General features: G+C 43.0%; 1 protein-coding gene across 2 annotated transcripts in view; it reads right to left on the bottom strand.

The window, feature by feature from the left end:
• Positions 1 to 3,120: 3,120 nt before the first annotated feature.
• HGSNAT (heparan-alpha-glucosaminide N-acetyltransferase) overlaps positions 3,121 to 26,852 on the bottom strand; it is a 52,769-nt gene continuing 29,037 nt past the window's right edge. For both annotated transcript variants that reach the window (XM_049632463.1, XM_049632464.1), the window contains exons 3-18: positions 26,519 to 26,655; positions 26,193 to 26,314; positions 23,037 to 23,106; positions 20,795 to 20,864; positions 20,001 to 20,110; positions 17,793 to 17,869; positions 16,766 to 16,796; positions 15,227 to 15,387; positions 13,968 to 14,083; positions 11,586 to 11,707; positions 11,077 to 11,203; positions 9,623 to 9,709; positions 7,346 to 7,423; positions 6,648 to 6,718; positions 6,440 to 6,552; positions 3,121 to 5,713 (exon numbers count right to left, since the gene is read on the bottom strand). In XM_049632463.1, coding sequence (XP_049488420.1) covers positions 5,532 to 5,713; positions 6,440 to 6,552; positions 6,648 to 6,718; positions 7,346 to 7,423; positions 9,623 to 9,709; positions 11,077 to 11,203; positions 11,586 to 11,707; positions 13,968 to 14,083; positions 15,227 to 15,387; positions 16,766 to 16,796; positions 17,793 to 17,869; positions 20,001 to 20,110; positions 20,795 to 20,864; positions 23,037 to 23,106; positions 26,193 to 26,314; positions 26,519 to 26,655 — 1,674 coding nt within the window. In that variant the 3' untranslated portion in view covers positions 3,121 to 5,531. The remainder of the gene's footprint in view (positions 5,714 to 6,439; positions 6,553 to 6,647; positions 6,719 to 7,345; positions 7,424 to 9,622; positions 9,710 to 11,076; positions 11,204 to 11,585; positions 11,708 to 13,967; positions 14,084 to 15,226; positions 15,388 to 16,765; positions 16,797 to 17,792; positions 17,870 to 20,000; positions 20,111 to 20,794; positions 20,865 to 23,036; positions 23,107 to 26,192; positions 26,315 to 26,518; positions 26,656 to 26,852) is intronic.

The raw sequence follows: 26,852 nt of genomic DNA, 5'->3' as shown, positions 1-26,852 counted from the left end.
GGGATTCTTTCTCTCCCTCTCTCTCTGCCCTTCCCCTGTTCACCCTTGCTTGCATGCGCTCTCTCTCGCTCTCTAAGATAAACTTAAAAGAGGCTAAAGAAAATGTTAAGGAAATCATAAAAAAATACATTTACAGTACTGTGCTGTAAAAAGCCCATGTATAAATGGACCCATGCTTTTCAAACCTTTGTTGTTCAGGGGTCTGTGCTAGGGTCCCCTCCCTAAAGAAGAAAAAAAAAAAACCTCAAGACAACCTTGCTATTCTATTACTTGACCACATCCCTCAGGACCTTGTAACATGAGACCACTTAATCAGACTACATGTTTTTGTGTTACCAAATATGGGAGACAAAGAAGTAAAAAATACATAAAAACTATGCCATGTGGTGTTCGGGACTCAGTTCTTTGGGTAGGAACCCAACTGAATGGTGCTGGCAGGAATAAAGTTGCTTCCTGGAAAGAAAAACTTCTGTGTCACGACTCCCTGTGCAAGAATCCTGCTACAGGTCAACTGTATTAAAATCAGTAAAGTGGTTTAATAGACATCTGCTTTCAGAAAATATTCCCCCAGCTCGTTTTAAAAGTTTTTGCCAATTTAATATGTTGATTACAAATATATAAACCATCCTGTTTTTATCGAGGAGTGTGTTGGACCCAAAACAGCTTTCAAATTAAACACTCTTACCTTTTGGTTTTATAATCCTTACTCAGATCAGTGTTTGGGGGCAGTATACATGAAAACAAGACTTTCTGATACCCAAATGTGTAGGTATAAAAAAGAACCAATCATCTTTTATAATTCAGTGGTGCCCCTCCTGTGTGAAGAATTGCAGGGGAAACGCCATAGAGTAAAACGGAAACTCAGATCAAGTTTGCAGACAAGGCAGGGGCCAGGAGGAGGCTGCAGACCTCTGGCACATGAGGACCCATCCAAACCCAACTCCAGGACAGCTTCTAGCAGCTGGTCCATAAGTCCATGGACCCAGGGTGACGTAGGCCCCCCTTAAAATGCCTGCCTGAGAAAGCTGCAGCCAAAACATGTTCCAGCCAAAATATGGTGAGCAGATAGGTCTCTGAACAACCCCCCACCCCAGGGCAGTTATTTTTAGAAAGCTGGCAATTATAAATCCTTCCGCTGCCCTTTGAGATGTAAAACTACCACCCAGAGCTGTCTCTGAAATGTAAATATCCAGGAGAAAAAGGCCCTCACTTAGGCGGGCACTTTGCACTTGGCACCACCACCTCCCATCACAAGAAGCACCAACTCAAATCCAGACAGTCACACCGACCCCATCACGCCCTCGGTGGCTTTCCCGCACACCCAGCCTTTAACGTCTCCAGCCTTTTTTTCCAGGAAACGATTTCAGTTCACACCAGCCCCTACTGCAGTAGTATTAGTCTGCCCTCAGCTCATTAGCTGGCTTTCTCTTTGACCTGGGACGGGCATCACCTGGGATATGTTAAACTGATACAAACTGTACCTGCGCAGAGCTGACACAGGCCGGATTTGGCTAGACGAAGGGACCAGTTCACAAGCTGAACCACCTTTGGAGTTCAATTAAATATCAGAAGGAAAACTACCTCCTGTATCGAAGTAGAAGGGCATGGCTACAAACCACAGCAAATATAAGAACAGCCATAAAAGGTGGGAAACCTGAAAGGGCGGGCCTACGCCTGCCGACTCCATCTTGTTCTGTGTCCTTCACCTTGACTACACCTCCTCCCCTTGAGTAACCCCCGCCTCACCTGCCTAACAGGACTCGGACCCTTCCCCAGCCAATCGGCTGAGGCCATAGCCATTACCTCACCAACTGCCCCTAGGCCCCAATAAAACCTTTGTCCTTTTGAAACTCGAGCTCTCTCCCTGGTATCTCACTGCTGAGTCGGTGCAGGTAGGGGATTGAGCTCGAGCTAGCTCGAATAAAGGCTCTTTTGCTTTTACATCAGTCTCGGCTCCCTGGAGGTATTTGGGGATCACGAATTCTGGGCATAACAAACCCACAGAACTGATTTCTATACAGAAAGCTCCAATAGGACAGAATTCCACCAGAACCCAAAATGGTAATGGGACACTGGGAAGCCTTGTGCTCACCACTAGCTGGGAGTGAGGCCAGCTGTCCTCACAGCCCGCACTTTGGATGGAATTCTTTGCAGGCAAAGGAAAGCCAGCAAGATAATGGCATCTTTTGCCAACGGCAGTGTCTTGACACACACAATTAGATAATGAGGGAGCAAGGGGTGGGCTAAGGACAAAGTGCAGGCTAGCACACTGCCCCGTCTCCCCTGCCAGGTGGGATGTGTGTGATAACTCCTCAGGCACTTCTGGCTGCCCCAGGACAAAGGAGAGGAAAGAAAACAAATGGCCAACTGATAGGGATCACAGTCTTACAGGACATGAGTCCCAATTTACAAGTATCTTGCTTGGTAAATTACAAGATTTAAAAGGCAATTTTATCAACAGCCACCTCCAGAAACCTATCGACTCAGTTTCCTGGAGCCTCAACATCACCCCTCCATAGTGATGTGGGGAACAAAGGCAAGAAGGAAATGACAGGTAAAATTAAATGTCATCATAACCTGCAGCCCATTGACAAATAACTGAGGCAAATACAGAGTTTACCATTTCTCCAGGAACCCCCTTCAGTCATAATGTTAATGCTTACCAGAGGGAAAACCACCTTGGCTTGACAATAGCAAGGCGTCAGGTATCTTAGGAGTCATGCTGTGACTTCCCTCACAGTGAAGTGAGCTGGCTGAGCTCCGGGAAGTGTGCAGGAGCCAGCCCACCTCAGGCCTTCCGTGAGGTAAGTTTTCCTTGCAAGCAGGCTGAATCAGGACTACCTGGTCCTTCCGGTTCCATACCCCCTGAAATACTCCCCCATTCAAGAAATGCTTCTGGATAACTCATCTGGAGAGGCCCAACTAGCTCTGCTTGCTGCGATTTGGGATGATGACACACCGTGACCATGTGTGGTGGCTCACTGCAAGAGAAGGGGAGCGGCAGCTTTCCTCAGTATCTGTCCCTGTACGCATTAGCTCCATGAACATTTTCATGGGGCACACCACACACACTCATTTTATCAGCATTTAAAATACTGTCAAAAAAACCACCACCATTGCTTTGCTTTAATAAATGTTTATTTAGCGCCTAAGTACGAGGCACTGTGTTTGCACCAGGAGGAATACGCAGATGAACAAGACATAATTCTTGCCCTTAAGCTCACAGTCTAGTGCGGGAAATTAGACATGTACACAAGGAACCATCATACGAGGCAGAAAGCAATAAAATGCCATGGGACTGATCCCAGTAGAGTATTATGAGAGGAAGAAAATACTACTTTTGGATGAAAATATGAGATTAGAGAAGTTGCCTTAGAAGTAGGGGGTCTACAGGTCAGGTGTACACGGGAGCAAATTAAGGGGAAAAAAATAAACCAGAAGACTCCAAAGTCAGAAGCGGGAGGTGCTAAGTGCTGAGGGGGGAGGAGGAGGGTGGGCCCGGCATGGGACAGGTGGCTGGAAGATGTGTCTGGAAGCTGTGTGGGCTCCCCTGAGGGTGGTTCTATACATAATGCCAGGCAAAGCTGTTGCAGAGGTGATCTTACTCAAGCTCTGCTTTATAAAGCTTAATTTAGAGGCAATGGATAGCGACTTTACAGAGGGAAGGGCTGAAGGAGGAGGCCCGTTTAAAAATAATTATAGGGGCAACTGGGTGGCTCAATCGGTTAAATGTCCAACTTCAGCTCAGGTCATGATCTTGAGGTTCATGGGTTTGAGCCCCACATGGGGCTCTGTGCTGACAGCTCAGAGCCTGGAGCCTGCTTCAGATTCTGTGTCTCCCTCTCTCTCTGCCCCTCCCCCGCTCACATGCTGTCTCTCCCTTTCTCAAAATATATAAAAAGAGGTTTAAAAACAAATGATTACAAGAGCCCGGATTAGAGTAACAAGGCAGCCACAGTGAGAATGCAGGCTTTTCGGATGGAAGATGGGATGGAAGTGACAAGAGAGGAGAATGGCTAAATATGGAAAACGGAGATAAAGGAGGTAAAGGGGGGTGAAATGTGACGGAGTTTCATACCTAGAGACAAAGAGACCCATCCACGAGCTAGGAAAATCCAGATGAAAAGTCTGAATGTGGGAAGAGAGGCGGGAAGAAGGGAGGATGGGTGCTGGCGGGCGTCCAGGTGGAGGGTCCAGTGGGCCGTTACAGTGGAGTTGAGGGTCCGGGGTAGAGGTCCAAGCTGGAACACCAGCCAGACAGCCGTCTGTCAGTGGCAACAGCCACAGCCCCGTGGAGGTGGCCCCGGGTCACCACGCGAAGTACAACCTGTTCCACCTTTCCTTCTATACGGAACTCTCCCAGAAAAGTCAGAAGCATGATGATGCATCATATGAAACGTGCTGTTTCCCTTTGCGTGCTCTCCTGTCTTCACTCCTGAGAAACCATGTCTTCGGTGTTAGGATTCCAAGCAGGAAAGTTGCTTGCCTCCACTGTGGAGGGTCATTCTGAAAAGATTTACTCCAATGAGAGTTTTTTAACCTTTTCATTATCACTTATTTTGAAGTTTTCTGTAATAAAATTATTTTCCTAAGGATTTCAGAAAAATGATCGATGTATCCTGCCTCACTGAGCCTAAGAGCTGGAAGGGACCAGAGAGGTCATCACTTTCTCCCTCATTTCACAAATGAGGAAACCGAGGCCCTGAGAGGCCACAAGACTTGCTGGCATCTCACATGGCAAGGATGGTGGAACTGGCACCACAAGCAAGACAGTGTGTTTTCTCTCTGCCACGACTGTACCCTGGGTGCCAGCTACCATCTGACACACAGAAAGACAGATAGATGGGTAGACAGACAGACAAACAGGTACGTAAGTAGGGAACTAGGAGCAAGAGTGACTGGGAATAACACATTTATATTTTAACTTCTTTTTCAAGTGGGGAACAGGAGAGAATGGCTTCTGATAGAAAGGCATTTTTTGGACCAGCAATGCCTTGCAGAGCTGAAAAGGAAATTACTCTCTCTTGAAATATTAAAGTGCACTTAACCAGAAAATATTAGGCTACATTACTACACCTCATATTCGATAAGCCTCACAGTCAGCCGCAACAGAAATGATGGTATTCTTGGTTGGCACGTGTGCATGTGGAAAGGCCGTTTGCAGGAAAACAAGGTCAATACAAATTAGACTTTACGTTGTTTTATCCGTCACAGACGCAAAATGCCCACGGTAATTCCCTGTTGGAAAGTTATATGAGAAATCCTCAGAATGAGGTTCTAAATACATTTACATAGAAGATGGAGAAAAAAAGACAACTCCATTGCAAATACAGAAGTCCCAAACATCCAGGCAGGGTTCTGATGAACAGCTGTGTCACAGTAAACCAGCCAGAGTACATCGGGTTCTTCCCCATCATCTGGAAACACACATCCTATCGATTTTTAATTAATGGTTCCCTCTAATAAAGGCTGCTTCAACACATCCCCCAGGCCCACTAGAGTCTGCCAGCAACACATCTGGGTGGGAGCTGTCAGATTTTCCAAAAAACCTTCTTTTTATAGAGAATGTAGGCAATGAGCACCCAAAGTGCAGAGGCGACTATGTTCTGAGTTAGATGCTCTTTGTGTGACTGGTTGTCCCCCAGCTTCCACTGGAAGGGGAAGTAGTTCTCAAACACCTCGTGGCCAACGTACACCAGAATAGAATTCATTCCTGGAGGAGAGATGCACAAGGTAAGGCTTTCCTGAGCCACATCTGATCATCTACTTAATTCTGGAAATTTGACTTGGGTTCAGTGAAAAAAACCAAAAAGCTTGCACCTACATTATTGGCTACTGCCAAAAATACATGATGTGTATCTTAGATACTATTACATGTAAGCTCGATCAAAAATAGAAAATATTTATGACAATGTAACCCATGAATACTAAATCTGCCAGGAGAGCCAAAATTATGAACTTCTATTTTCTAGGGTTAGAAAAATGTAACTATTATAAGAATCAAAGGGCTAAAGTGAGTCTTCAAGTAGAACTGCATGGAAACCATTCTGTTTATCTCTTGATATTTCTTATGCGTAATCTGTAAGGTAGTATATTTACACTCAGAAGGCAAGCATGGCCCCATTGCTGAAGCATCAGAAGCTGGCTAATATGCCCTGGATGGTTTCTGATGCTCCGTAACTCGGCATTTCCTGAAGAAACAAGTGGAGCTTGGTTATGCCCCCACAATCTAAACAGATAAAATGGGTGGACGGCATCAGTACAGGCCAAGGACGTCCTGCACGTGGCCTGGGACAGTGTGGCCCCGGCTGCTTTCTCCCTCAGCCTGCATCTTGGAAATCTGCCACTGAGGCCGGGGGCCCAGGGACGTAGTACTGGGCGTGCTCAGCATCTCTGGGCTGACCCACTTGGTCGCCATCATCAACTCTGGGTGACTTACCTGGGTAGAAGAACGGGGTCCCTGTCCACAGTCCCTTCACGTCCACAATAGGGTACAGGATAAGCAGGATGAAGAAGGCAAAGGAGCTCAGTGTGGTGACATAGGAAATGGACCTATGAGGTGAACGGGGTGTTTCAGGCTCCCGAGGAACGCATCCAGTATCAGCAGGACCAACCCACATGAAAATGACATGGTTTTCTGTACCTACCACAGATTTTTGTTTATTGGAATAAAGCCTTCATTTTCAGAAATTTTCGTCAAAGCAATAGAAATAAGCCCCGGAGGGGGGGGGGGGGGGGGGGGGGGGGGGAGGAGGGAGAACGTTAGTTTTTTATATTATCTCCAAAAAACCACTGTGTTTCAAAACTGGAAAATACATTAATTGCTTAAGGAGGGCTGAAAATTGTGTTTTATATTTTATTCTTTTAACTGGAAAAATATTTTCAAGATGCATAGCTAAAGATATTCTCAAAAAAATATTCTTAAAAACATCTCCAAAGCATTCTTCTGAGTTGAAGGTAAAGTAATTGATAAATTAGAGAGGAAACAAGAGGGATAAAACAAACAGCCAAACTTTCAACTCTGCCACCTGGAGATCTGGAAGCGGACCTTTGGAAATGTGCTGTCTGCCTGGTCTTTCTGGTCTGGCTCCCCACCAGAACCCACACCACTTCCTCAGGCATTCCTGGCCAGCTGGTTGACAGCAAACACTCTTATTTATAAAGACATTAGGCTAAGAAAATTAACCTGAGAGTTTAGGTATAAAGATTTGTTTCTCTCCATTACTCTAGTGAAGAACACAGCTACTGTGATGTGGTGATAGCTGCTATCCGTTGCTGCTAAACATTTTATTTCTTTGAAATATACGTGTGGAAGGAATTTCAATGAGGAACATAGGTTACTTACTAGAAAACAACACCAGGCAGTGAATCTGATCAGTATGTCTTTGGTCTGGTCCTTGTAATACAAGAGTATTTTTCCTGCCTGGAGAGGAAAACACAGATGACCAAGAGACCTGCTTAAGGTGTATTTGTATTTCATGTTCATCCACTGTCCTAATCACTTGTCTGCCAAGCACACTGCTAGATGCTGGGATTACCAAGAGGGATGGAACGTCACCCCTGCCCTAGACAACTAGACACCAAGGCACAGGGGACAACTCAGGAGTGGAGGAAATGCCAGAGAGGAAGTGCCATCAGGTTGAGGCTACGACTGCAGAGCAGGAAGGGCATCTGGGCAGAATGGAACAGCATGCACAGAAGCATGTCAAATGGCTGAAAGAGCATGTGTCCCTGAGCTGCAGGTAATTGTCAAAGGCTAGAGGGTTGGGATGGGCGGGAAGATGGTAGACAGGTGGGCTTGTGGGTCTCTCTGTGAGGCACAGGCTTTCTCCCATAGGTGAGAGGGAGCTGAGGAAAGTCATTCCCCTACCCCCCCTCCCACCTCCAAAAAACTAGTAACAAGGGACAAGCTCTGATGGCCTGCCAGATGGCCCATTCTGGCAGCAGTACAGAAGGGGGCAGGGTGGAACTAGAGGCAGAGAAACACTTTAGAAACAGTACAATCTGGACTTTGCATAAAAACTCCCTGAAATTAGGAAATAACTTCTGAAAGCATAAAAGGATAAGAAAATATTCATAATAATCTGTAATTAAGCTAAAATTTATGAATGTTTTCTATATGCCAGTTCTTAGAATTGTACATAAATTAGCTTATTTAATCCTCTCAACACCGTCATGAGGTAGATGCTGCTGGAGCACAGAAGGATGGATGTGCTGGAGGCTACCCAGCTAGAAAGTGGTGGAATGCGGTTCAGACCCAGGTGGTGTGGACCCAGGTGTGCGCTCTGAACCCTATCCAAGGCTGCTCCCACAGGCATAGACTTACCTCAAGAGCAAACGCAGGGATTAAATGAACGTATGTAAAAGTACCCACTGTGAACCATAAAGTGCAACAGAGATAAGTATAAAGCAGTGTTTCTAAATATGAAATCACCAAAATGTATATGCTTTAGACCTGCACCATCCAATATGGGAGCCACTAGCCTCATGAGCCTATTTGAAATTAAATTTAAATTATTTAAAATTAAATGAAATTTAGGGGTGCCTAGGTGGCTCAGTCGGTTGAGCATCGTATTCTTGATTTCGGCTCATCAGGTCATGATCTCGCAGTTCGTGGAATCAAGCCCCACATCAGGCTCTGTGCTGGTAACACGGAGCCTGCTTGGGATTCTCTCTCTCCCTCCCTCTCTCTGTTCCTCCCCCACTCATGTGTGCTCGCTCCCTTCCTCTCTCTCTCTCTCAAAATAAATAAACATTTTAAAAAAGAATAAAACATGGGATGTCTGGGTGGCTCGGTCAGTTAAGCATCCGACTCTTGATTTTGGCTCAGGTCATGATCTCACTCATGGTTCATGAGTTTGAGCCCCGCATCAGGCTCCATGCTGACAGCTAACAGCACAGAGCCTGCTGGGATTCTCCCTCTCTCCCTGTCTCTCTGCCCCTCCCCTGCTCATGCTTTCTCTCTCTCGCTCTCTGTCAAAGTAAGTAAACATTTTAAAAATTTAATAATAAAACTTAATTTAATTTAATTAAAAATTCAGTTCCTCAGTCATGCTCGTATACCACATTTCAAGGTAAAAGCCATATGGACATAAAAAACATTTTCATTGTCACGGAACATTCCATTAGTGCTGCTTTACAGGCTTCTTCCTCTTCCAGTTAGTTCTGCTCAAACAATAGTTTCAAACATCAATAAGGAGAACATTAGGGGATAAAAGTCTAGGCTGTTCAGAATTTTAACAAAATTGCACATAAGATACACCAAGAACCACCTATATTGACTCTGGCATAAAATATGCATAACCTGAAACCATACAAAGTATACATGAAAGAAATGTGCCAAGTGCCAGTACACTCCAGCAGGAAAACCTTTTTACCCACAAACTGCTGTGCTTCTATTGCTAAGATAAGCCACATAAATAATGAGAATCTGGGGAAGCATATAGGAATTACACGGAATTATTTCAATGTGCTAAATTTTAGCAAATTCTAGTTTTGACCATTTGTCATATATAAACAGAATGTATTATACCACAGAAGATATGTTTCCAGTTACTTAATGAAACAGTTTTTGAATTAGTGATGAATCAATAATCATAAGCTATATAAAATAAACAAATACCTGAACTCCTAAAAATGCCATTACAATGGAGTTGATGGTCCCTAAGATTCCCTCTGGATCGTAGGCCACCTCGGTGTGATAAAGCACCTTAACAAAGCAGAAAAAGAAGGCAGAACCCACTGATCATGAAACGCACACAAACAACTCAGAGACTAAATACAAACTTGAGTACACTCCAGAATTCAATGTTTTTTGTTTTTGCTGCAGAAATTCACTGCCAATTTGTGGGGATTACAGGCAGAATACTTCTGGGTGACAAAGTGTGGGGTGTGTGACACCAGAAGGAACACAGAGCCCAGGGACAAGCTGTGGTCCAGAGCAGCCACTTGAACCTCAAGTGCCCTGGGACACAATGCTTCCCCGCCCAGTTCCAAAACTGTGCATAATACCTTCATAACTGTTAGGCTTATTCAACCTGGTCAACCCTACTGTAACATCAAAAAGATGTTCTTTCCTAACTTCTCTTATGGCAAATTAACATTTAAAAACATACCTGTACTAGGGCACCTGGGTGGCTCATTCAGTTAAGCATCTGACTCTTGATTTTGGCTCAGGTCGTGATCTCATGGTTTGTGAGTTCGAGCCCCGTGTCAGGCTCTGTGCTGACAGTGCAGAACCTGCTTGGGATTCTCTCTCTCCCTCTCTCTGCCCCTCCCCTGCTCATGTTCTCTCTCTCTCTCTCTTTCTCAAAATAAACATTTAAATATGTGTGTGTGTATATGCATTATTTTATTATAAAACAAATATTATTATGGAAATTGAAGAAATTTGGAAATATACAGTGTAGTGGATGCCACAGTGCATCACATAGACATCCCCCTGCCCCACCTCTCTCAGGACTAAAGCATTTGTTTCCTGAGCTGGTAGAAATATTAATGGCCGGAAAGCTCTCAGCCAAGTCCCTTTTCTGGATCTGTCCCTGACTGAAGAGAGCTGCCTCTCCAGGAGCCACACTCCCTTGCTGGGGGCAGTCTGTATCCAACCAGGGTTAACAAGGGCCCGATCTCTCACTCCAGAACAACTGTAAAGCACCAGCACAGCCCCCCCAGGAGATTAACTAAGGCGGTATGACTATGAGGCAGTCCAACTGCCCCTTCTTCAAGTTCCTGATCCCTTTGATCCTTAGCAGGTGTCAATCCCAAAAGTATGGCCTGATAGGTTCCCTGTATACGAATCTCAGACTCAGACTCGGCTGCCAGGAAGCCCAACCGAGCTACAGGAAAAAGCACGCTGCTGCATGCTTGACACAGTGCATTCACACGTTCAAATCCAAATTAATGAATACACACATTTAATGAACATTAAATTTCCTAAATCAGCAAACTGTTCACCTAAAAATTAGTTCCCATCACAGTCTGCTAAACGGACAGTTTCCAGTTGGCCAGCCCCTTCCGTTTTCCCTCACTTCAGACCCCCCAAATGTCTAGTTCTAAGTGCAAGCTAGGCTCACTCACGGCCGAAGAAGGATGCTGGTAAATGTGGTCATCGCCCAGAAACAAGCGGTCAATGTAGCCAGCAGCTCCTCCAGTACAATTTGGATACTTCCCCAAATCTCCAATGCCACCAGGTCCGAGATAACCACTGGGAAAGAGAACATGTACTTCACTGACAAGACTTCAGAGGGGCTCAGGGTATATACTGGCAATTGTTGCAGCCCAACAAGTGGCTTCACACAATGCAACCCCTCGGAGCCATGTTACCCTACAGCAATGCTTTTTTGACTTGACTGCTCCCTGCGTGCTAAGGTGGGAGGCCAGCCTGCGTTCAAACTGACTCTGAAAAAGCCTCACGGAGACATTCCTCTGCACATCCACCCAACTCCTCTCCCAATACGCACTATGCCTCAAAGAACAAAAGAGTGAAAGAGAATTCCTCTTGGGAAATTTGCAAGCTATCACCCCAGAAGCTCTGACCTGGCAGAAAATGACATGCAAAAAGGGATTACGTACATGGGCTCACTTACGTAGGACATCCAGGAACAGGCAAGAAGAATGTCAAGCCCAGCCAAATGCTTTCCAGCATCAGAATGAAGAGCCACTGGGGCCAGCTGAAGATGATGTCTCGAAGGGAAAAGCAGCTTCTCTCCTGAGTGAGGGGCATAAAAACACATATATGAACTACATGCAAGTACAATAGGAAAAAAAAAGATGCATATATGTATTGGGGAAATTCTGTGTGATTCCTCTCTGGCCTTGATGGTAGTAATACAAAACTAGATGCACGTTTATTTCATATGTATCATATGGTCTAGCTGCCCCTCTCCATGAAATACCATAATAAAACATTAGTTAAAAAGACAGCACTGGGTAATTCCACTCCTATACCCAAGAGAATTGAGAACAGATGTTCACACAAAAACTTGTACACAAATACACATGGAATCTTTATTCATACTAGGCAAAGAATGGGAATAAGTCATATGCCCATCAATTGATGAATGTATCCAAAAGGTGGGACATTCATAAAATGGAGTATTATTCAGCAGTAAAAACGAATGAAGAACTAAAACATGGCACAACATGGATAAACCTTGAAAAATATGCTAAGTGAAAGCCACCAAACAAAAAAGGCACATATTATAAAATTCCACTTATATGAAATGTCCATAACAGGTAAATCTACAGAAACAGAAAATAGATGAGGAGTTGCCTAGGGCTGGGGGAGTTGTGGAGAAACGGCAAGTGGCTGGTAGTGAGTACAGGGTTTCTTGTGAGATAACGAAAATGTTCTAGAACTGGATAGTGGGGATGACTGCACAACTCTGTGAATATACTACATGTCACTGAATTGCACATTTCAAACTTGTGACTTTTACAGTATGTGAAACATATCTCAGTAAAGGTGTCATTAAAAAAGCAATTAAAAATACATTTTTAAAAAGGAAAATGAAATTTAAACTTTTGAAGCTGTCCTGGTTTCCTGGTTGAAAGAAGTATAGCCCACCTATCCTTTTTTTTTTTTTAAGTTTATTTATTTTTGAGAGACAGACAGCATGAGTGGGGGAGGAACAGAGAGATAGAGAAAGAGGGAGAGAGAATCCCACGAATCCCACGTGGGGCTCAAACCCACGAAACCCATGAGATCATGACCGGAGCCAAAACCAAGAGTTGGATGCCCAACCAATGGAGCCACCCAGGCGCCCCTGGCCCACCTATTCTTGGTGTCACACCCCACCCCTTACTTTATCATGGTGGCTGTGGAGGAGCCTCCACAGACCTTAGGTCCCACACATGGCTAACCAAGCCCATGTTCATGTCTACTCTCGCTTCACCTCAAGAAAAGCCATAGCAGAGGGGACACATACAACAACAGAGTGGGCAGAACAGGTGAAGGAACAATGATCCAATCCCCTCCAAGGACATATAACTGAACAATCATGACAGGGAAGGCCAAGTGAGTGTGGGGTTCAGTGATGAATATGCTAGTTACATATACAGAAAGGAGCTAGAAAGCAAACACAACTTTATAAATTAAGTAGGATCCCAAGTGGAAGAACTTTAACACTTCTTCCTAAATTTTTACCTCTACCAGGGAAAAAAAGAGCTCCACCTGGGTAAACTCACTGAGCAATTTATATTAAGACAGAAAGCAATCACAAGGGGCGCCTGGGTGGCTCAGTTGGTTAAGCGTCCAACTTCAGCTCAGGTCATGATCTTGCGGTTCGAGGTTCAAGCCCCACATCAAGCTCTGTGCTGACAGCTCAGAGCTGGAGCCTGCTTTGGATTCTAGGTCTCCCTCTGTCTGCCCTTCCTCCACTCGCACTCTGTCTTGTGCCTCTCTCTCAAAAATAAACATTAAAAAAAAAAAGAAAGAAAGCAATCATGAAAGAAATGAAACTCTCACATACTTCCTACAAATAAATACTAACTAGCCCAAGACAATACTGTCATTCTCCTCCACCCTACCTTGGCATTTTTCCTCCAAGTTGAATCTTCACAGCATGTATATAGACACTGAAATGTTTCATGAGTTTCTATATATCTTATACTGCAAGGAATTAAAAAATTGGCAGTAATGCCCCAAAAGACTAAACTAGCAAACTGGATGATGGTGATATTATTTAATGCCATCAAAATGCATCTGATCACTGGACACTTAAAAATTTATTAGGAGGGGAGATCTCATGTTATGTGTTTTTTCCCCATAATAAAGAAAAACGATTGATGTAAAGACTAAATAAAAATAACTAATTGAAGGAAAAAAATAATGCATTTGACTAACAGAGTCTACTGACTCTGAGTCTACTGACATACAGTACTGTGCTCAGCACTAAAGAAGGTTCTGAAAATCATACAGTGATTTCTGCACCCCCAGCCCCACCATGTTTAAAAGTAGGTTTTCTCACCGAGGCACAGCTTTCAGGCACAGGTTTGGCAAAGATGAGCTCTAACACGGCAACCACAAAGTAGGTCACCCCCAGCCGCTGGAGCACACCAGGGATTCGCACCTTATCCCAAGACACTATAGAAGGCACAAGTTAAGTAAAGTGTTAGCCAGAATTCCTCTTCCTGCCCAAGACAACATTATTTTTTTCTAAGGGGGAAAGCATACCTCTATTGTACTTAAGTACACTTTGAAGCTCTTGGAGACAGTAATACATACGGGATTCAGATCAACCTCACAGCTGGAAGTGGCCAGCTGGGACATGGGGACAAGAATACGTGCCTTCCTTGGGTGTGGGACAAAGCAAGGACTACCTGGGCCTTGGGGTTCCTCCCCTGGCCCTTTGTCACACCAGGCATGGGTTCAACCAGCTGTCACATCCACCATCAACTTGCAGAGCCAGCACAGGCCACAAATAGATTCTCCCTGTCCTACAGGCTACGTGACTACTCACCGGAAGAGTGTGACCATGTGATGAGCCCTACAATGTATCCTCCTGGGAGCAGTGGTTCACTTTTTGAAGATCCACTGAATCAACTATTATGTGACACCTTTCCTTATGACCCCAAATGGAAGTGACCTCTACCTCCTCCTAATGTGCTTCTGAGCTGAAGGGACCACATGACTCTTGTCCAGGTAACTGTGTCCTGTTTTACTAATGACACTGTAAGCCCCTTGAGTACAGCAACCACCAATTTCCCTGACTCTGACGCTGGCCCCAGGCACAGGGTGTGTGTCCTTCCCTCAAGCTTCCTGTGTCGCTCACACTGCTAAACAACAACAAAGATATTCCTTCCCAGCAACCCAGCAGGCATACAGGTGATAACCAAGGTGGATTGTTGAACTACCACACAACAGCCTTATTATGAAAGCTGATGAATCCAAAGAGGCAGGAGGGCAGGGTCTGAGAACCAGGTGACCTGATTTGGCTCTACTCTGTCCCTGCACTTGGAAGATCCACAGAAAGCACTTTAATCTCTCTGGGACTCAGAGTCTTCCTTTGGACAGCAGAAGGATTTGAGTAGTCTTGGAAGCTCCTCCCAGGTCTGAAGTCCCAAGATAATAATAATAATACCCGATGTTGTACAAGCATGTTTACACTTTTCTAATAACTGTTCTTTTTGCAGGAACCTGAGATGAAGGAATTATATTTCTTTTTAATTCTCATAGTTTTCCTATTTCAACCCAAATATATACAAAAACAGGGGAAAAAATACTTACATGGACCAAGGCAGTAATTGGGGTTCACAATGAACATTCCTATACAGATTAACAAGAAACTCCTCCATCCAATTTTCCCCATCAATTTGAGTTTTGAACATCCTCGCTGCAATATGGAAGTCATTGACAGAAAAATCGAAGATCCCATAATAAATACAAACCTAAAAAAAAAAGACAGCTATTAAAAGGTGGCCATTTCTAGGGTGGTTTTACTTTTTTATCTATATGTCATCACTATTTCATAATCTACTACATACAAGAAGCAACACCTGATTTTCTAAAGTGGCTAATTATTGAAGTAACATTGGAGGAGGAATCAGAAGGTAACCCTGTTGGCCTATAAGGTTTGTGCACCTTCAAGTCCTATCCTAGAAGGAAAATTCTTCAGGGCTGAGTGCAGTTTCCAAGGACAAGACTTCCTTTTAGTTGTCAAAGACAACAATGAAGAAGATGCTACAATCTGCAGAACCTGACATTCACTAGCACACCCTCAAAGTCCTTGAGAAACAATGCATTTCAATCATTTCTAAATTCACTCTTTTGCCTGGAAAAAAAAAAAAGGAAGTTTTATTTTTTTCTAATTTTGTCTGAGCCACCCACCTCTTTTCCTTCCTTTTTACTATACTAATCCTTTAAAAAAAAAAAAAGCCAGAATAGCAGTCTTTCTAATTACTGGGTGTGGGGTTAACAGAAGATGAGAGTTTGCTCTTTGGTTCCCCCAGCTTCCTTTCTTGGGGTCACCTAATTGGATAAAAGTGTCTAGTAACAGGAACAGAAACCCATTTCCTATAGGGAACCTTGTAAAGAATATACATAAGTAATTACCTAGTCTTCAGACATATAAAACTTCCTCCTCCCCAAACCCATCTCAAAAAAGAACCTTAGCTCTCCTGCAAAAAACCCTGAATGCATATTAGTGATGGAACCCAAGGGATCAAAGACCTAAACCAACAGCCAGTACTACCTCCTAAAGATGGAACAAAGTTGCTCCAAGAGTCACGAGCAAAGACACAAATTCCACATTGTACAGGAAGTCAAGGTCCCTTAACAAGGTGAACAAACCACAGATGATCAGTGATGGAGTGGGTCACTCACTCCAGGATTATTTTACATTTTAATTTATTACTATCATTACCCTGTTACATACCTTATCAGAATTTCCTGATGCCAATACACTACATTTCTTTCAGGAACTGATTTTTATATTTATTTTCAGGATGAATGGGATTTAACTACATATTCAGAATTTATGATTTCCTACAAGATTCCAGGATCTCGAATACCATATCTACAGTAACAAAATGTTCCCTCTGAAATCACTCATCTTTTATAAGCAGGCCTTATGCAAGCCCTGTGCCAAGTATAGGAACTATCCAGTAACACAATTTACAGAAGGACCTCATGAGGGCAGACACCTGTGAGTAACATAGGCCTGTGGCCCAGAACTCAAGGCTGGTCTCAGAGAAAGGCTCCAGCATCCGCTGAAAAAACAAAAACCTAGATGACCTATGGAAGAGCTGGTGGGAGACTGCAACTCACCATGGGAATACGAGGTCGGCCACTGTCAGTCCTGGAGAATAACACAAGAACAAGAGTAAGGAAAAGGACTCTAGAATGTAAATACATCCTAAATCTAGATTGGCACCATTATATACTGATATATATGGAAAGTAAACTCACGCAAAGAGTTCACAGGAAAACACTGGGAAGTAACATGCACAGATACTCCCTGGAGACTCTGCAACCGGTCACTAGGCCTGAGACATTTCCTAAGAACATAACTGGGCATGGGAGAGCCAAAGTAGCAGTGTGTAGACAAGTCTGTTATCTTCGAGCAGTGTTACTCAAAATCCATTCTTAAACCAACTACTGAGCCAGATTCATAGCCATTACTAACCACCACTCAGGACCAACCTGAGTTCAATGGCACCCCTGAGGAGGACCATGAGTCGTAGAAGACAGAACTCCCATGTGGCTGGAATAAAAAGCATATCTGGGCGCTTGGGTGGCTCAGTCGGTTAAGTGTCCAACTTCGGCTCAGGTAATGATCTCATAGTTCATGAGTTCGAGCCCCACATCAGGCTCTGTGCTGACAGCTCAGAGCCTGGAACCTGCTTTGGATTCTATGTCTTCCTCTCCCTCTGCCCCTCCCCTGCTTGTGCTCTCTCTCTCTCTCTCTCTCTCTCTCTCAAAAATAAATAAACATTAAAACAAATTTTTTTAAGAATATTTTTTAAAAAAAGACATATCTACAATATGACAAAAATCGTTTACAACTAAATTCTTAACAGCTTCTGCAGAGGCCCATGGTCCTGCAGCAGAGCTCAGACGTCTACATGTTACCACAGTGAACCACTGCAAGGCCACAGCACACAAAAGCAAGAACAAAACACAAAGAGTTAATGGAATCATCCAAAGATCATCCTATGGGGGCAGGTGCTCAGCACTCAAAGGAGGCTGGTGGGGCATCATCTCTGAGCTCCTGAGGGGATGCCGAGAGGTTCTCTTACCCACGCTTCTTTGAGGGGTTCTACACAAGCAATGCTACCCTAAGGAAATATCTTACCATTCCAACTTGAGTGTTTGAAGTACCAATATTTTCCTCCTCCATAATTAACGAAGACCATAAGGATGAGAGCTATCCTGTAAAGCAGCAAAGGGCACACTTTCAGAGCTTGCACACATGACAAGGAATGGCCCAACTGTAAGAGACACATTTATACTCACAAGGGGCAGTCACAACACAGAGAACACTTACAGAGCAGGAAGCCATTCTTTCTAATCACTGTAATTAAGGCCCTAACACAAAGCCCTTCTGTTGCCAACATTTCCAACATGATTTTTTTTTCTTAATTTTAGAGAGACAAAAGACAGCATGAGTGGGGGAGGGGCAGAGAGGAAGAGAGAGAGAATCCCAAGCAGCTCCATACTGTAAACACAGAGCCTAATATGGGGTTTGATCTAATGAACCCTGAGATCATGACCTGAGCTGAAACCAAGAGTCGGATGCTTAGCCAACTGAGCCACCCAGGCGCCCCTCCAACGTGATTTCTTAAAAGAAAGTTACACTGACGCTAAACTGTGTAACTTGAAAACAAAGCAAACATTTCCCATCACTCAGTTTCACACTAATCACTTAGAAGTCTCAGGTTAAAGAACTGTAATAGAAGGCATACAGTTGTTAGAGCTGAGGGCTCAAATCATGGGCCCTCCTCTCTTACGAGGGCAAGACTCTTATCAGTTACCTCAGTGTGCTTCTCTGTAAGAGGGGAAACACACCCACAGGGGCCACTGGGACTACTGAGGAGAATAATGTATATCCTGGTGCCTAACCAGTGCTTGGCATATTTTAGGCACTTAATAAATGTTAGTCTACCTGAGAACATCTCATTTCTAAAAGCAGCAAAATGAGAATTAAAAAAAGAAAGAGGAATATGATAAAATAGACTCTGAATACTTGACTATTTGATGCTAATTCTGCAGGATACTGAAGAATGAAGACTTTAGTGTGTCAGTGAGGTTATTGCCTGGCTGTCCCCAGGCGACCTCGGGCAAATTACCTAACTCTTCATCAGTACAACAGGCATATTAAAAGTTTATACCTCATAGGGTGGTGGAGAGACTGAATAAATTATGACAAGGAAGTGCCTGGCACAGGGCAAGAATTCAAAAATTGTTACCAATGTTCATTACTCTCATTATTGCCTGGCTTCAAATATACACCCCAGGAGCACTCAGCATCTGGGGAGGCTGGGACAGAATTATAAGGTTATCACTGGAGTTTAAAAGCCCTCCGTGGGCAGAAATGGAAGGCCTGACACCTAGATGTTTATTTTCAGCTATATAGGTTTTTCTTTTTAAGGTTTTACTTTTATTCCAGTTATCATACAGTGTAATATTAGTTTCAGGTGTACAATACAGTGATTCAACACTTCCATAGAACACCTGGTGCTCATCACAAGTGCACTCCTCGATCCCCATCACCTATTTCTTCCATTCCCCACCCTCCTCCCCTCAGGTAACCATCAGTTTGTCCTCTATAGTTAAGAGTCTGTTTCTCCATTTGCCTCACTCTCTCTCTTCTTTTATCCCTTTGCTCATTAGTATTGCTTCTTAAATTCCACATATGGGTGAAATCATATGGTATTTGTGTTTCTCTGACTGGCTTATTTCACTTAACATCATACTCTCTGGCTCCATCCAGGTCATTGCAAATGGCTCAAGCTATACAGTTTTACGCTTTATTTTCAGAGTTGGGTCCTGGCCCTCACTCTTCTACCTGAACTCTAAAAGAAAAACAACTTGTTGTATGACTCTGTGGATTTGCTACCAAAAGGGCCTGATATTCTAGCTGTTCTGCTAGCAGTGGGGAAGGGCCAGGACAGACACCAGGAACGGCTGGTGCTTCACTTCCAGACCGGCACAGCCTCCCATTTGGCAAGCTGCTCACGGGACACAGGGGTGCGGATGGTCATAGAGGCCCCATGTGCAGCTGCCTGCCCACAGGTGAATGACCTTAACTCAGGAGAATCTACATACCAGTGGAAACGTTCTGGGCTGCACCCCTCGACTCCTCTCTTGCAACTATTATATTTGCTATCGTGACAGTTTTTGAGAAAGGAGAGACCACTGATTTATTTTTACAGCAAGAAGTCCTGCCTACCCTACAAGGTAAATGATATGTAAAAACACCTTAAGTTAGAAGTGTGTTTATGTGCAAACATGTGATCCTGGAATACCTGTGCCCACCGTGTCCCAAGGGAGCCCCACATACCCCCTGAATGTGTCTACACAGCGGAGGCGCGGAGGCGAGGCAGGTGGACACCATCCTCCTGGTTGAGTATCACCACCGAGTGAGTCTGCCCTGCTTGGAGACCCCAGCTCCTTCAGAAAAACGGGGAGACAGACATGCCGGTTCATAATGCTGGCAAGTAAATTTCAGTAATCTGTTTTTTAGGGAAGAAATTAACAGAATAGAGAGCTAAAACTCGTCCTGAACAATCCTTTAATTTGCTTTTGTAAGATTCCACCCAGAGGTTTAGTTTTCCACGTTATTTGGTTTTTATGCCGTCTGCTGAGCCTGCAGCTGCCATGTTGATCAATGACCACAAAAAACCGGTCCATGAGTGCATATGGTACAAGGCTACAAATAAGTATGTCCATAAATGGACAGGAGTATGCCCATAATGAATTTAACACAATATGTTTAACCATCATAGGAGGCCACTGATTTATAGATTTCATATGGATGTCTCTTATTTTTGACACCCTCTACCTAACTGTATTGACTCAACAGTGCTGCCTGCAGAGGGAAAAATGTCTCCACATCGTGCATACAATGCAGCCCAAAGTTCCAACTCACTAGAAAAGAGAAGGGGATCCTGCCCTTCACCAGAGCCGAAGAGAAGGCTGCTTGCTCTTTATTAAGAATACAGAACACATGACCTGGCCCTCTACAATATAAATAACATTAATTAAGCCAGACAATAAGTATTATTAAACACAGAATTATAAATTCCAAATCTAGAAAACCACCCAGACCACACATGATGCATTCTAATAACTCACAGAATTGATCAGGCGATCAGTTTCCCGTGAATTTATTGCTTTAGAAATCCAATTATGAAAGTCATCCAAACTGTAAATAAATAAAAAAGTCTGTTAATGTATTCCCTTTGGCAAATTTTTCAAAACGATTGGATAGCATATTCAAAGAAAATTAATTTGAAGTTCATATTCTATACAAGTCAAAGAAATAAACATTTTACAGTATCATTATATGTGGTCGATCTTCCTTCATCCACACTCCCACCCACCACCCCCTTTCCTGCCTTAGATTGATTATTTTAAAGAATCCCAGACATGGTATCATTTTATCATTTTAGTATGGATCTCTAATAAATAAAAGACTTTTTTTAAAAACAGAACTACAGTTCCATGATTACATTTTAAAATATTATCAATAATTCCTAGTATCACCAAACAGCTGGTTCAATTTGTCTCATAAGTTTTTTTCTCCAGTTTATTTGTTCAGATCAGTTTATAAACATGAACCATATATTTAATGCACATATTCTTATTTCTTCTCTTTTTTCCCTACAACATACTCTTCTTTCTACCTCATTCAGCATTGGTAACATCACCACCATATGAAAAATATTAAAACAGAGACATCTAAGGAAGGCCGAAAGGAGAACTTAAGATATTTAAAAATTAGAATTTTTAAAACGCCCTTAATTTTCTTGTATTTTCTTGTCTTCCCAGTGAAAGGCGAGAGACCCAGTGAAAGGCAGTAGTATTCTTACTACTGCCTCAGATTCTTCTGGTTCAGACAAACCTAAGCATTCTGGGACTCCCACGGGTACACTGGAAAGTAATAAGCAAGGGACGAGGGACTCTTGCTTGCCAGCAGAGCATTCTGCCTACAAGGCTGCAGAGGCAGAATCACATGCAATTTCAATTCCACAGTGGAGTGAGGTGCGATTTCTTCCCTGTGCAAGAGCTCAAGATCAGAGACCAATTACCTTAAAAAGTGATGTCATAGAGCCATTCATATTGAAAGCACCAAATGAATACACTGTAATAAACTGGAACAGTATCTGCATCTTATCTTATCAAAAGATTGACAAGACAATGGCTTAATTCAAAGAAATGAAACCCCTCCGATAAAATTACACTCTGCCCCTAAAAAGCAGTTAAGTGAAAAATATGCTTCTGAGCAAGAAGTAGTCCTTTTACCCTTCCAGACCCTTATATTTCTGGGACGCACAAAGGGAAGAGGGCCAGACTCCATAGACTTCCCAAAGCTGCTGGGTTTCCCCAAGCTGGCAGGCAGACTTGGACTAGGTTTTTTTTTTCTAGTTTAGATATGGCTCACCCATAACACCTTGTGATTTATGAGATTCTAACAGACGGAGCATTCCAATCAATCTTATTTCTTTAAAAACATGAAAGAACTTTCCTTTGAACGGTGATCTGCCAGGCCTAGATCTATTTTTAATATTTATTTTTGAGAGAGAGAGACACACAGCGTGAGCAGGGAAGGGGCAGAGAGAGAGAGAGAGAGACACAGAGCCCAAAGTAGCTCCAGGCTCCGAGCTGTCAGCACAGAGCCTGACGTGGGGCTCAAACTCACAAACCGCAAGATCATGACCTGAACCAAGGTTGGACTCTAAACCCACTGAACTACCCAGGCACCACAGGCCTGGATCTATTTTACTTTCTTGTTTTTTTATTTTTCCAGTCTACTAATTCACTCTCACCCAACTCACTGTTAACCAGACAGGGGAGAAGGAATCCCCTCGCCAAGCTGCCTTCCCGTCCTAACCAGGGCAAAGCGAGTCCATGCTGAGGTGTAAAGGTCCAGCCCCCCATCTTCCATCTCTGTGCTGGATGCCCAGCTGGCAGGAGTTGGGATGCTGGCCCAGAGGCGGCCAGAGAGGGGGACGAAGAACACAATGGGGCAGCCACCTCCTGAAATCAGCCCAGGCTTCTCCCACTCACTACAAAAGCAAGCTGCGAGATTCTTTCTGGAAATAATGCCTTCTCAAGCATTTTCTTCTATTTTTTTAGCCATTTGGGAGGATTGAAGGCAAAGATCCATTCAAACTAGTTATCATTTCCCTGAAGTCAGGGACCATCGCTTAGTCTACAATGGTCCCTAATACCCAGGACTGGACTGGCCATGGAGGACACAATAAGCATTCATTTAATCAAAGAATAACAGTCATTTAAAGAGTCAGACTATCCTGGATATCCTTTTTCTATATTCTACTCCCCCCAACTGTGTCCTCCCCTAACATCTGCTTACCTCAGTAAAAACCTGAGAAATGAGACTGCAATGATGATTGCCACACCAATAAGGAAAGCGACACACACAGCTAGAAAAATCAAAGAAAACACGGTATCACCAAAATGTCATCATAAGCATTGAAGCTGTCACGTCACTACATTTCATCTGTAAGTCAAAAAAAGCAAACAAAAATGGAAACAAGTGAGGGAAAAGCCTATATTCTCATGCTAACTTTCCTATATTCCTATAAACAATTGAGAACACTCGTCATTAGGGGAATGCTAATTTTCATTATGAAAAATATAAAACATCTACAAAAGAACAGAGATTTGTATAATACGCCCACATATACGCATCCCTAGATGCATAGTATTATCTAGTATTATCAACATACTGTCACTCTTGCTTCATCTACTGCTACTCTCCCTCTGCTTTTTATTTATTTATTTATTTTGAGAGAGACAGCATGAGTGGGGGAGGGGCAAAGAGGTGGGGAGAGAGAATCCCAAGCAGGCTCCGCACTGTCAGCTCAGAGCCCGATGTGGGGCTTGATCCCACGAACCGTGAGATCATGACCTGAGCCAAAATCAAGAGCCAGACACTTAACCAACTGAGCCACCCAGAAGCACCCCTTGCCTGTAGTATTTTTAAGCAAATCCCAGATATCATGTCATCTCCTCCATCCATCTTCCATATGTATCTCTAAAGCACAGACCTCATAAAAGACATGTCAGCATCATGCAACTCCTGACATGGGCGCACTGAGAAGGCTTCTGTAGTAATCTACCAAAAATGCACACCCTCTACCTAGTTAAGAGAAAACATGTTGCACTTTGCAAGCAAGTGCAAATAACAAAATAACTGACCAGTCCTCTTCAAAAGTGTCAAGATCATGAAAGAAAAAAAAGGCTGCAGAGACCCAACAACTAAATGGGCTGTGGGATCCTGCACTGCATCCTGGACCAAAAGGGGGGAGCCTTAGAAGGGACAACTGGAGAAATCTGAAAAGCCTATACATCAGTTAATAGCACTATACCGATGTTAACATCCTTGTTTCAATCGTATATATGGGATAACTGTACTATGATTACATAGTTTAGGGGAAGCTAGGAGAAAAGTAAATGGGAACTCCTTTTTGCAATGTTTCTAAAATTATTTCAAAATTAAAAGTTTCTTAAAAATGGACCCTTTGTTATATAATCACAACGTCATTAACAATTCTCTGGCTAACACTGCAACCATATTCCAATTTCTCTAGTTATCTCAAAAAGGTTTTTTGTAGTTACTGTGTTCAGATCAGGACCCAAACATGGTTACCATTTTGTATTTGCTTGTTATGGCTCTTCAGTCACATCTAATCATAAGTAGCCATTGACCTGTTTGAAATAAGTCGTCTATTAGTATGTCTCCTGTTCTAGATCTGTCAGTATATTTCCTCATGGTGTCACTGGACTTGTTCTTCTATCCTCCAAAGGTTCTATAAAGGGGAAATTAGCTGTAAAGTCTTGACTAAAAAAAAAGTTCAACTTTTTTTGGCAAGATTGCTTCACATATGGAGCTGTGTCTTTCCCACTGCACCATATCAGGAGCACCTGCTGCAACTGCCCATGTGCCCAATGCACGTGTAAGCTGGGGGAAGCCTCAAGTTCCCTTTTCATGTGATGGTTTCATCCACTCATGACTTTTGTGTGCATCAATTCCTTCATTAAGGATTACCATATATTCTGCCATTCTGTCACATGTATTAGCTGGAATTATTCCCTAAAGAATTTACCCCCATCATCTCAGACTACATAGTTATCCTAAAATATAATTAAAACAGGAAAGGCATGGGATGCCTTGGTGGCTCAGTCGGTTGAGCATCTGACTTGATTTTGGCTTGGGTCATGATCCCAGGGTCGTGGGATTGAGCCATGCATCAGGCTCTGTGCTGAGCAAGAAGCTTGCTTACAATTCTGCCCCCATTCCCCTGCTCTAAAATAAAAATAAAACAAAAACAAAACAAAACAAACAAACAAAAACGGGAAAGGCAGGATAAATGCTTAGATCCTTCCTTTCAATTGATAATTTTAAGTCACTCCAGTTAACATCAGGTGGTCCTTGTTATCTCCCAAGGCAACCAAAGTATTGTTTTTGTGTAGGGGAGGGGCTTTGTTTTTTGGTTGTTGTTGTTTTTAAATTTACTTATTTATTTTGAGAGAGAGAGAGTGCGTAGGGGAGGGTAGGGGAGGGGGGGTGGGGAGAGAGAGGGAGGGAGAGAGGGAGAGGGAGAGAGAGAGAGAGAGAGAGAGAGAGAGAGAGAATCCCAAGCAGGTTCCATGCTGTCAGCACATAGCCACCCAACTTGGGGCTTAATCTCATGAACGATTAGATCATGACCTGAGCTGAAACCAAGAGTAGGATACGTAACCGACTGAGCCACCCAGGCGCCCTCAGCTTTGTTCTTTTTCTTTCATAACAAACTTTGGTTTTTGTACATACAATGTGTTTCCATCAATGACATTCCTTATTCTTTTTAATGCTTCAACTGTCCCATGTTGGTCCTTTCATTCTTTTTGGGGGGCTCTTACATTCTTTTGACCTGACCCTATGGTCTTCAAAAGCTTCACTGTAGACAAGTACTTATTAATGCTCCTGGGGGTTATTATATTATCTAATGGGGGCTCAGACTGACAGATTTTCTTCAGTGGAGTTATTACAGAATGAACAGTCCCTCCTTAATCTAAGGGACTTCTGGATGGTCCATGTAAGACACATACAGAGAATACTGTGCCCTATATCCTAAAACAAGGAAGATACTTGACAGTCATTTTCCCTATTTCCAGTTTGTTCCCATTGCATTAACTTTTTTTTGGTTATTTATGCTTCAAAATTAAACTAAATAACACCTATGAGAATATGTTGGTCATATAATTTTCTTAAATATCACATAATTTTCTTAGCATACACTAACGATACAATAAATACATCATAAGTATACAATAAATATAATGTACTTATAATACAACTGTACAATAAATATAAATAAATACAATAAATACATTATAAATAACTAAATAAGGCAGATAACCTATAATTCAGGTTTTAAAGTACACAAAGTGTCACAAGCAGTACTCAAAAACTAAAATCTTTGAAATACAAATTTAAAAAAATTAACAAACAGCATATACGTACGAAGGTTACTGTCAATTGGATTCTTATTGACAACTACGTCACAAGCAATTTCATTGACTCCATTATGGACGTGCTTTACCAAGAGTGAATAGTTTCCAAATTCTCCAAATTTATATTCCAGCCTACAAAAATTTGGTAAATTTAAGAAAAATGGTTAGATTAGGAAATAAGGAGTGGATTATGGTAATGTCATCAAGGCAGAGTGACAGACCAGGAAAGATATTTAAAAATACTGTATTTTGAAGGAAGGAAAAGCTGAAAAGCAAATAGGGATGAAAAAATAGAAAATGCAGGTGTCAGCAGATCACATTAAAGCAGATACGAACCTACAAACTTCCTTCTCTTCCACAGTGTCATTAAGTTGCAGGATAGATCCATGCTGGGTGCTCACAGCAACCGCCGCAATGCTAGGCTTCCCAGGTTTTCCACTCCAGGAAACATTTACTAGAACCTGAAATGAGCACTGTAAAACAGAAACACAAGCCACTGTGAGAGGTGTTTGAAAGTCAGGTGGCTGTTGGAGCACATGAACACCCACCCATCTGAAATCCTGAGGTGACTTTTCCTTCATACTTGTAATTTTTTTTATGTTTATTTATTTTTGAGAGACACAGAGACAGCACAAGAGGGGGAGGGGCAGAGAGACAGGGAGACAGATAA

This window comes from Panthera uncia, chromosome B1, assembly GCF_023721935.1.
Source record: "Panthera uncia isolate 11264 chromosome B1, Puncia_PCG_1.0, whole genome shotgun sequence".
Taxonomy (NCBI): domain Eukaryota; kingdom Metazoa; phylum Chordata; class Mammalia; order Carnivora; family Felidae; genus Panthera; species Panthera uncia.
Note: the sequence above shows the minus strand (reverse complement) of the source record. Positions and strands in the feature narration are given on the sequence as shown.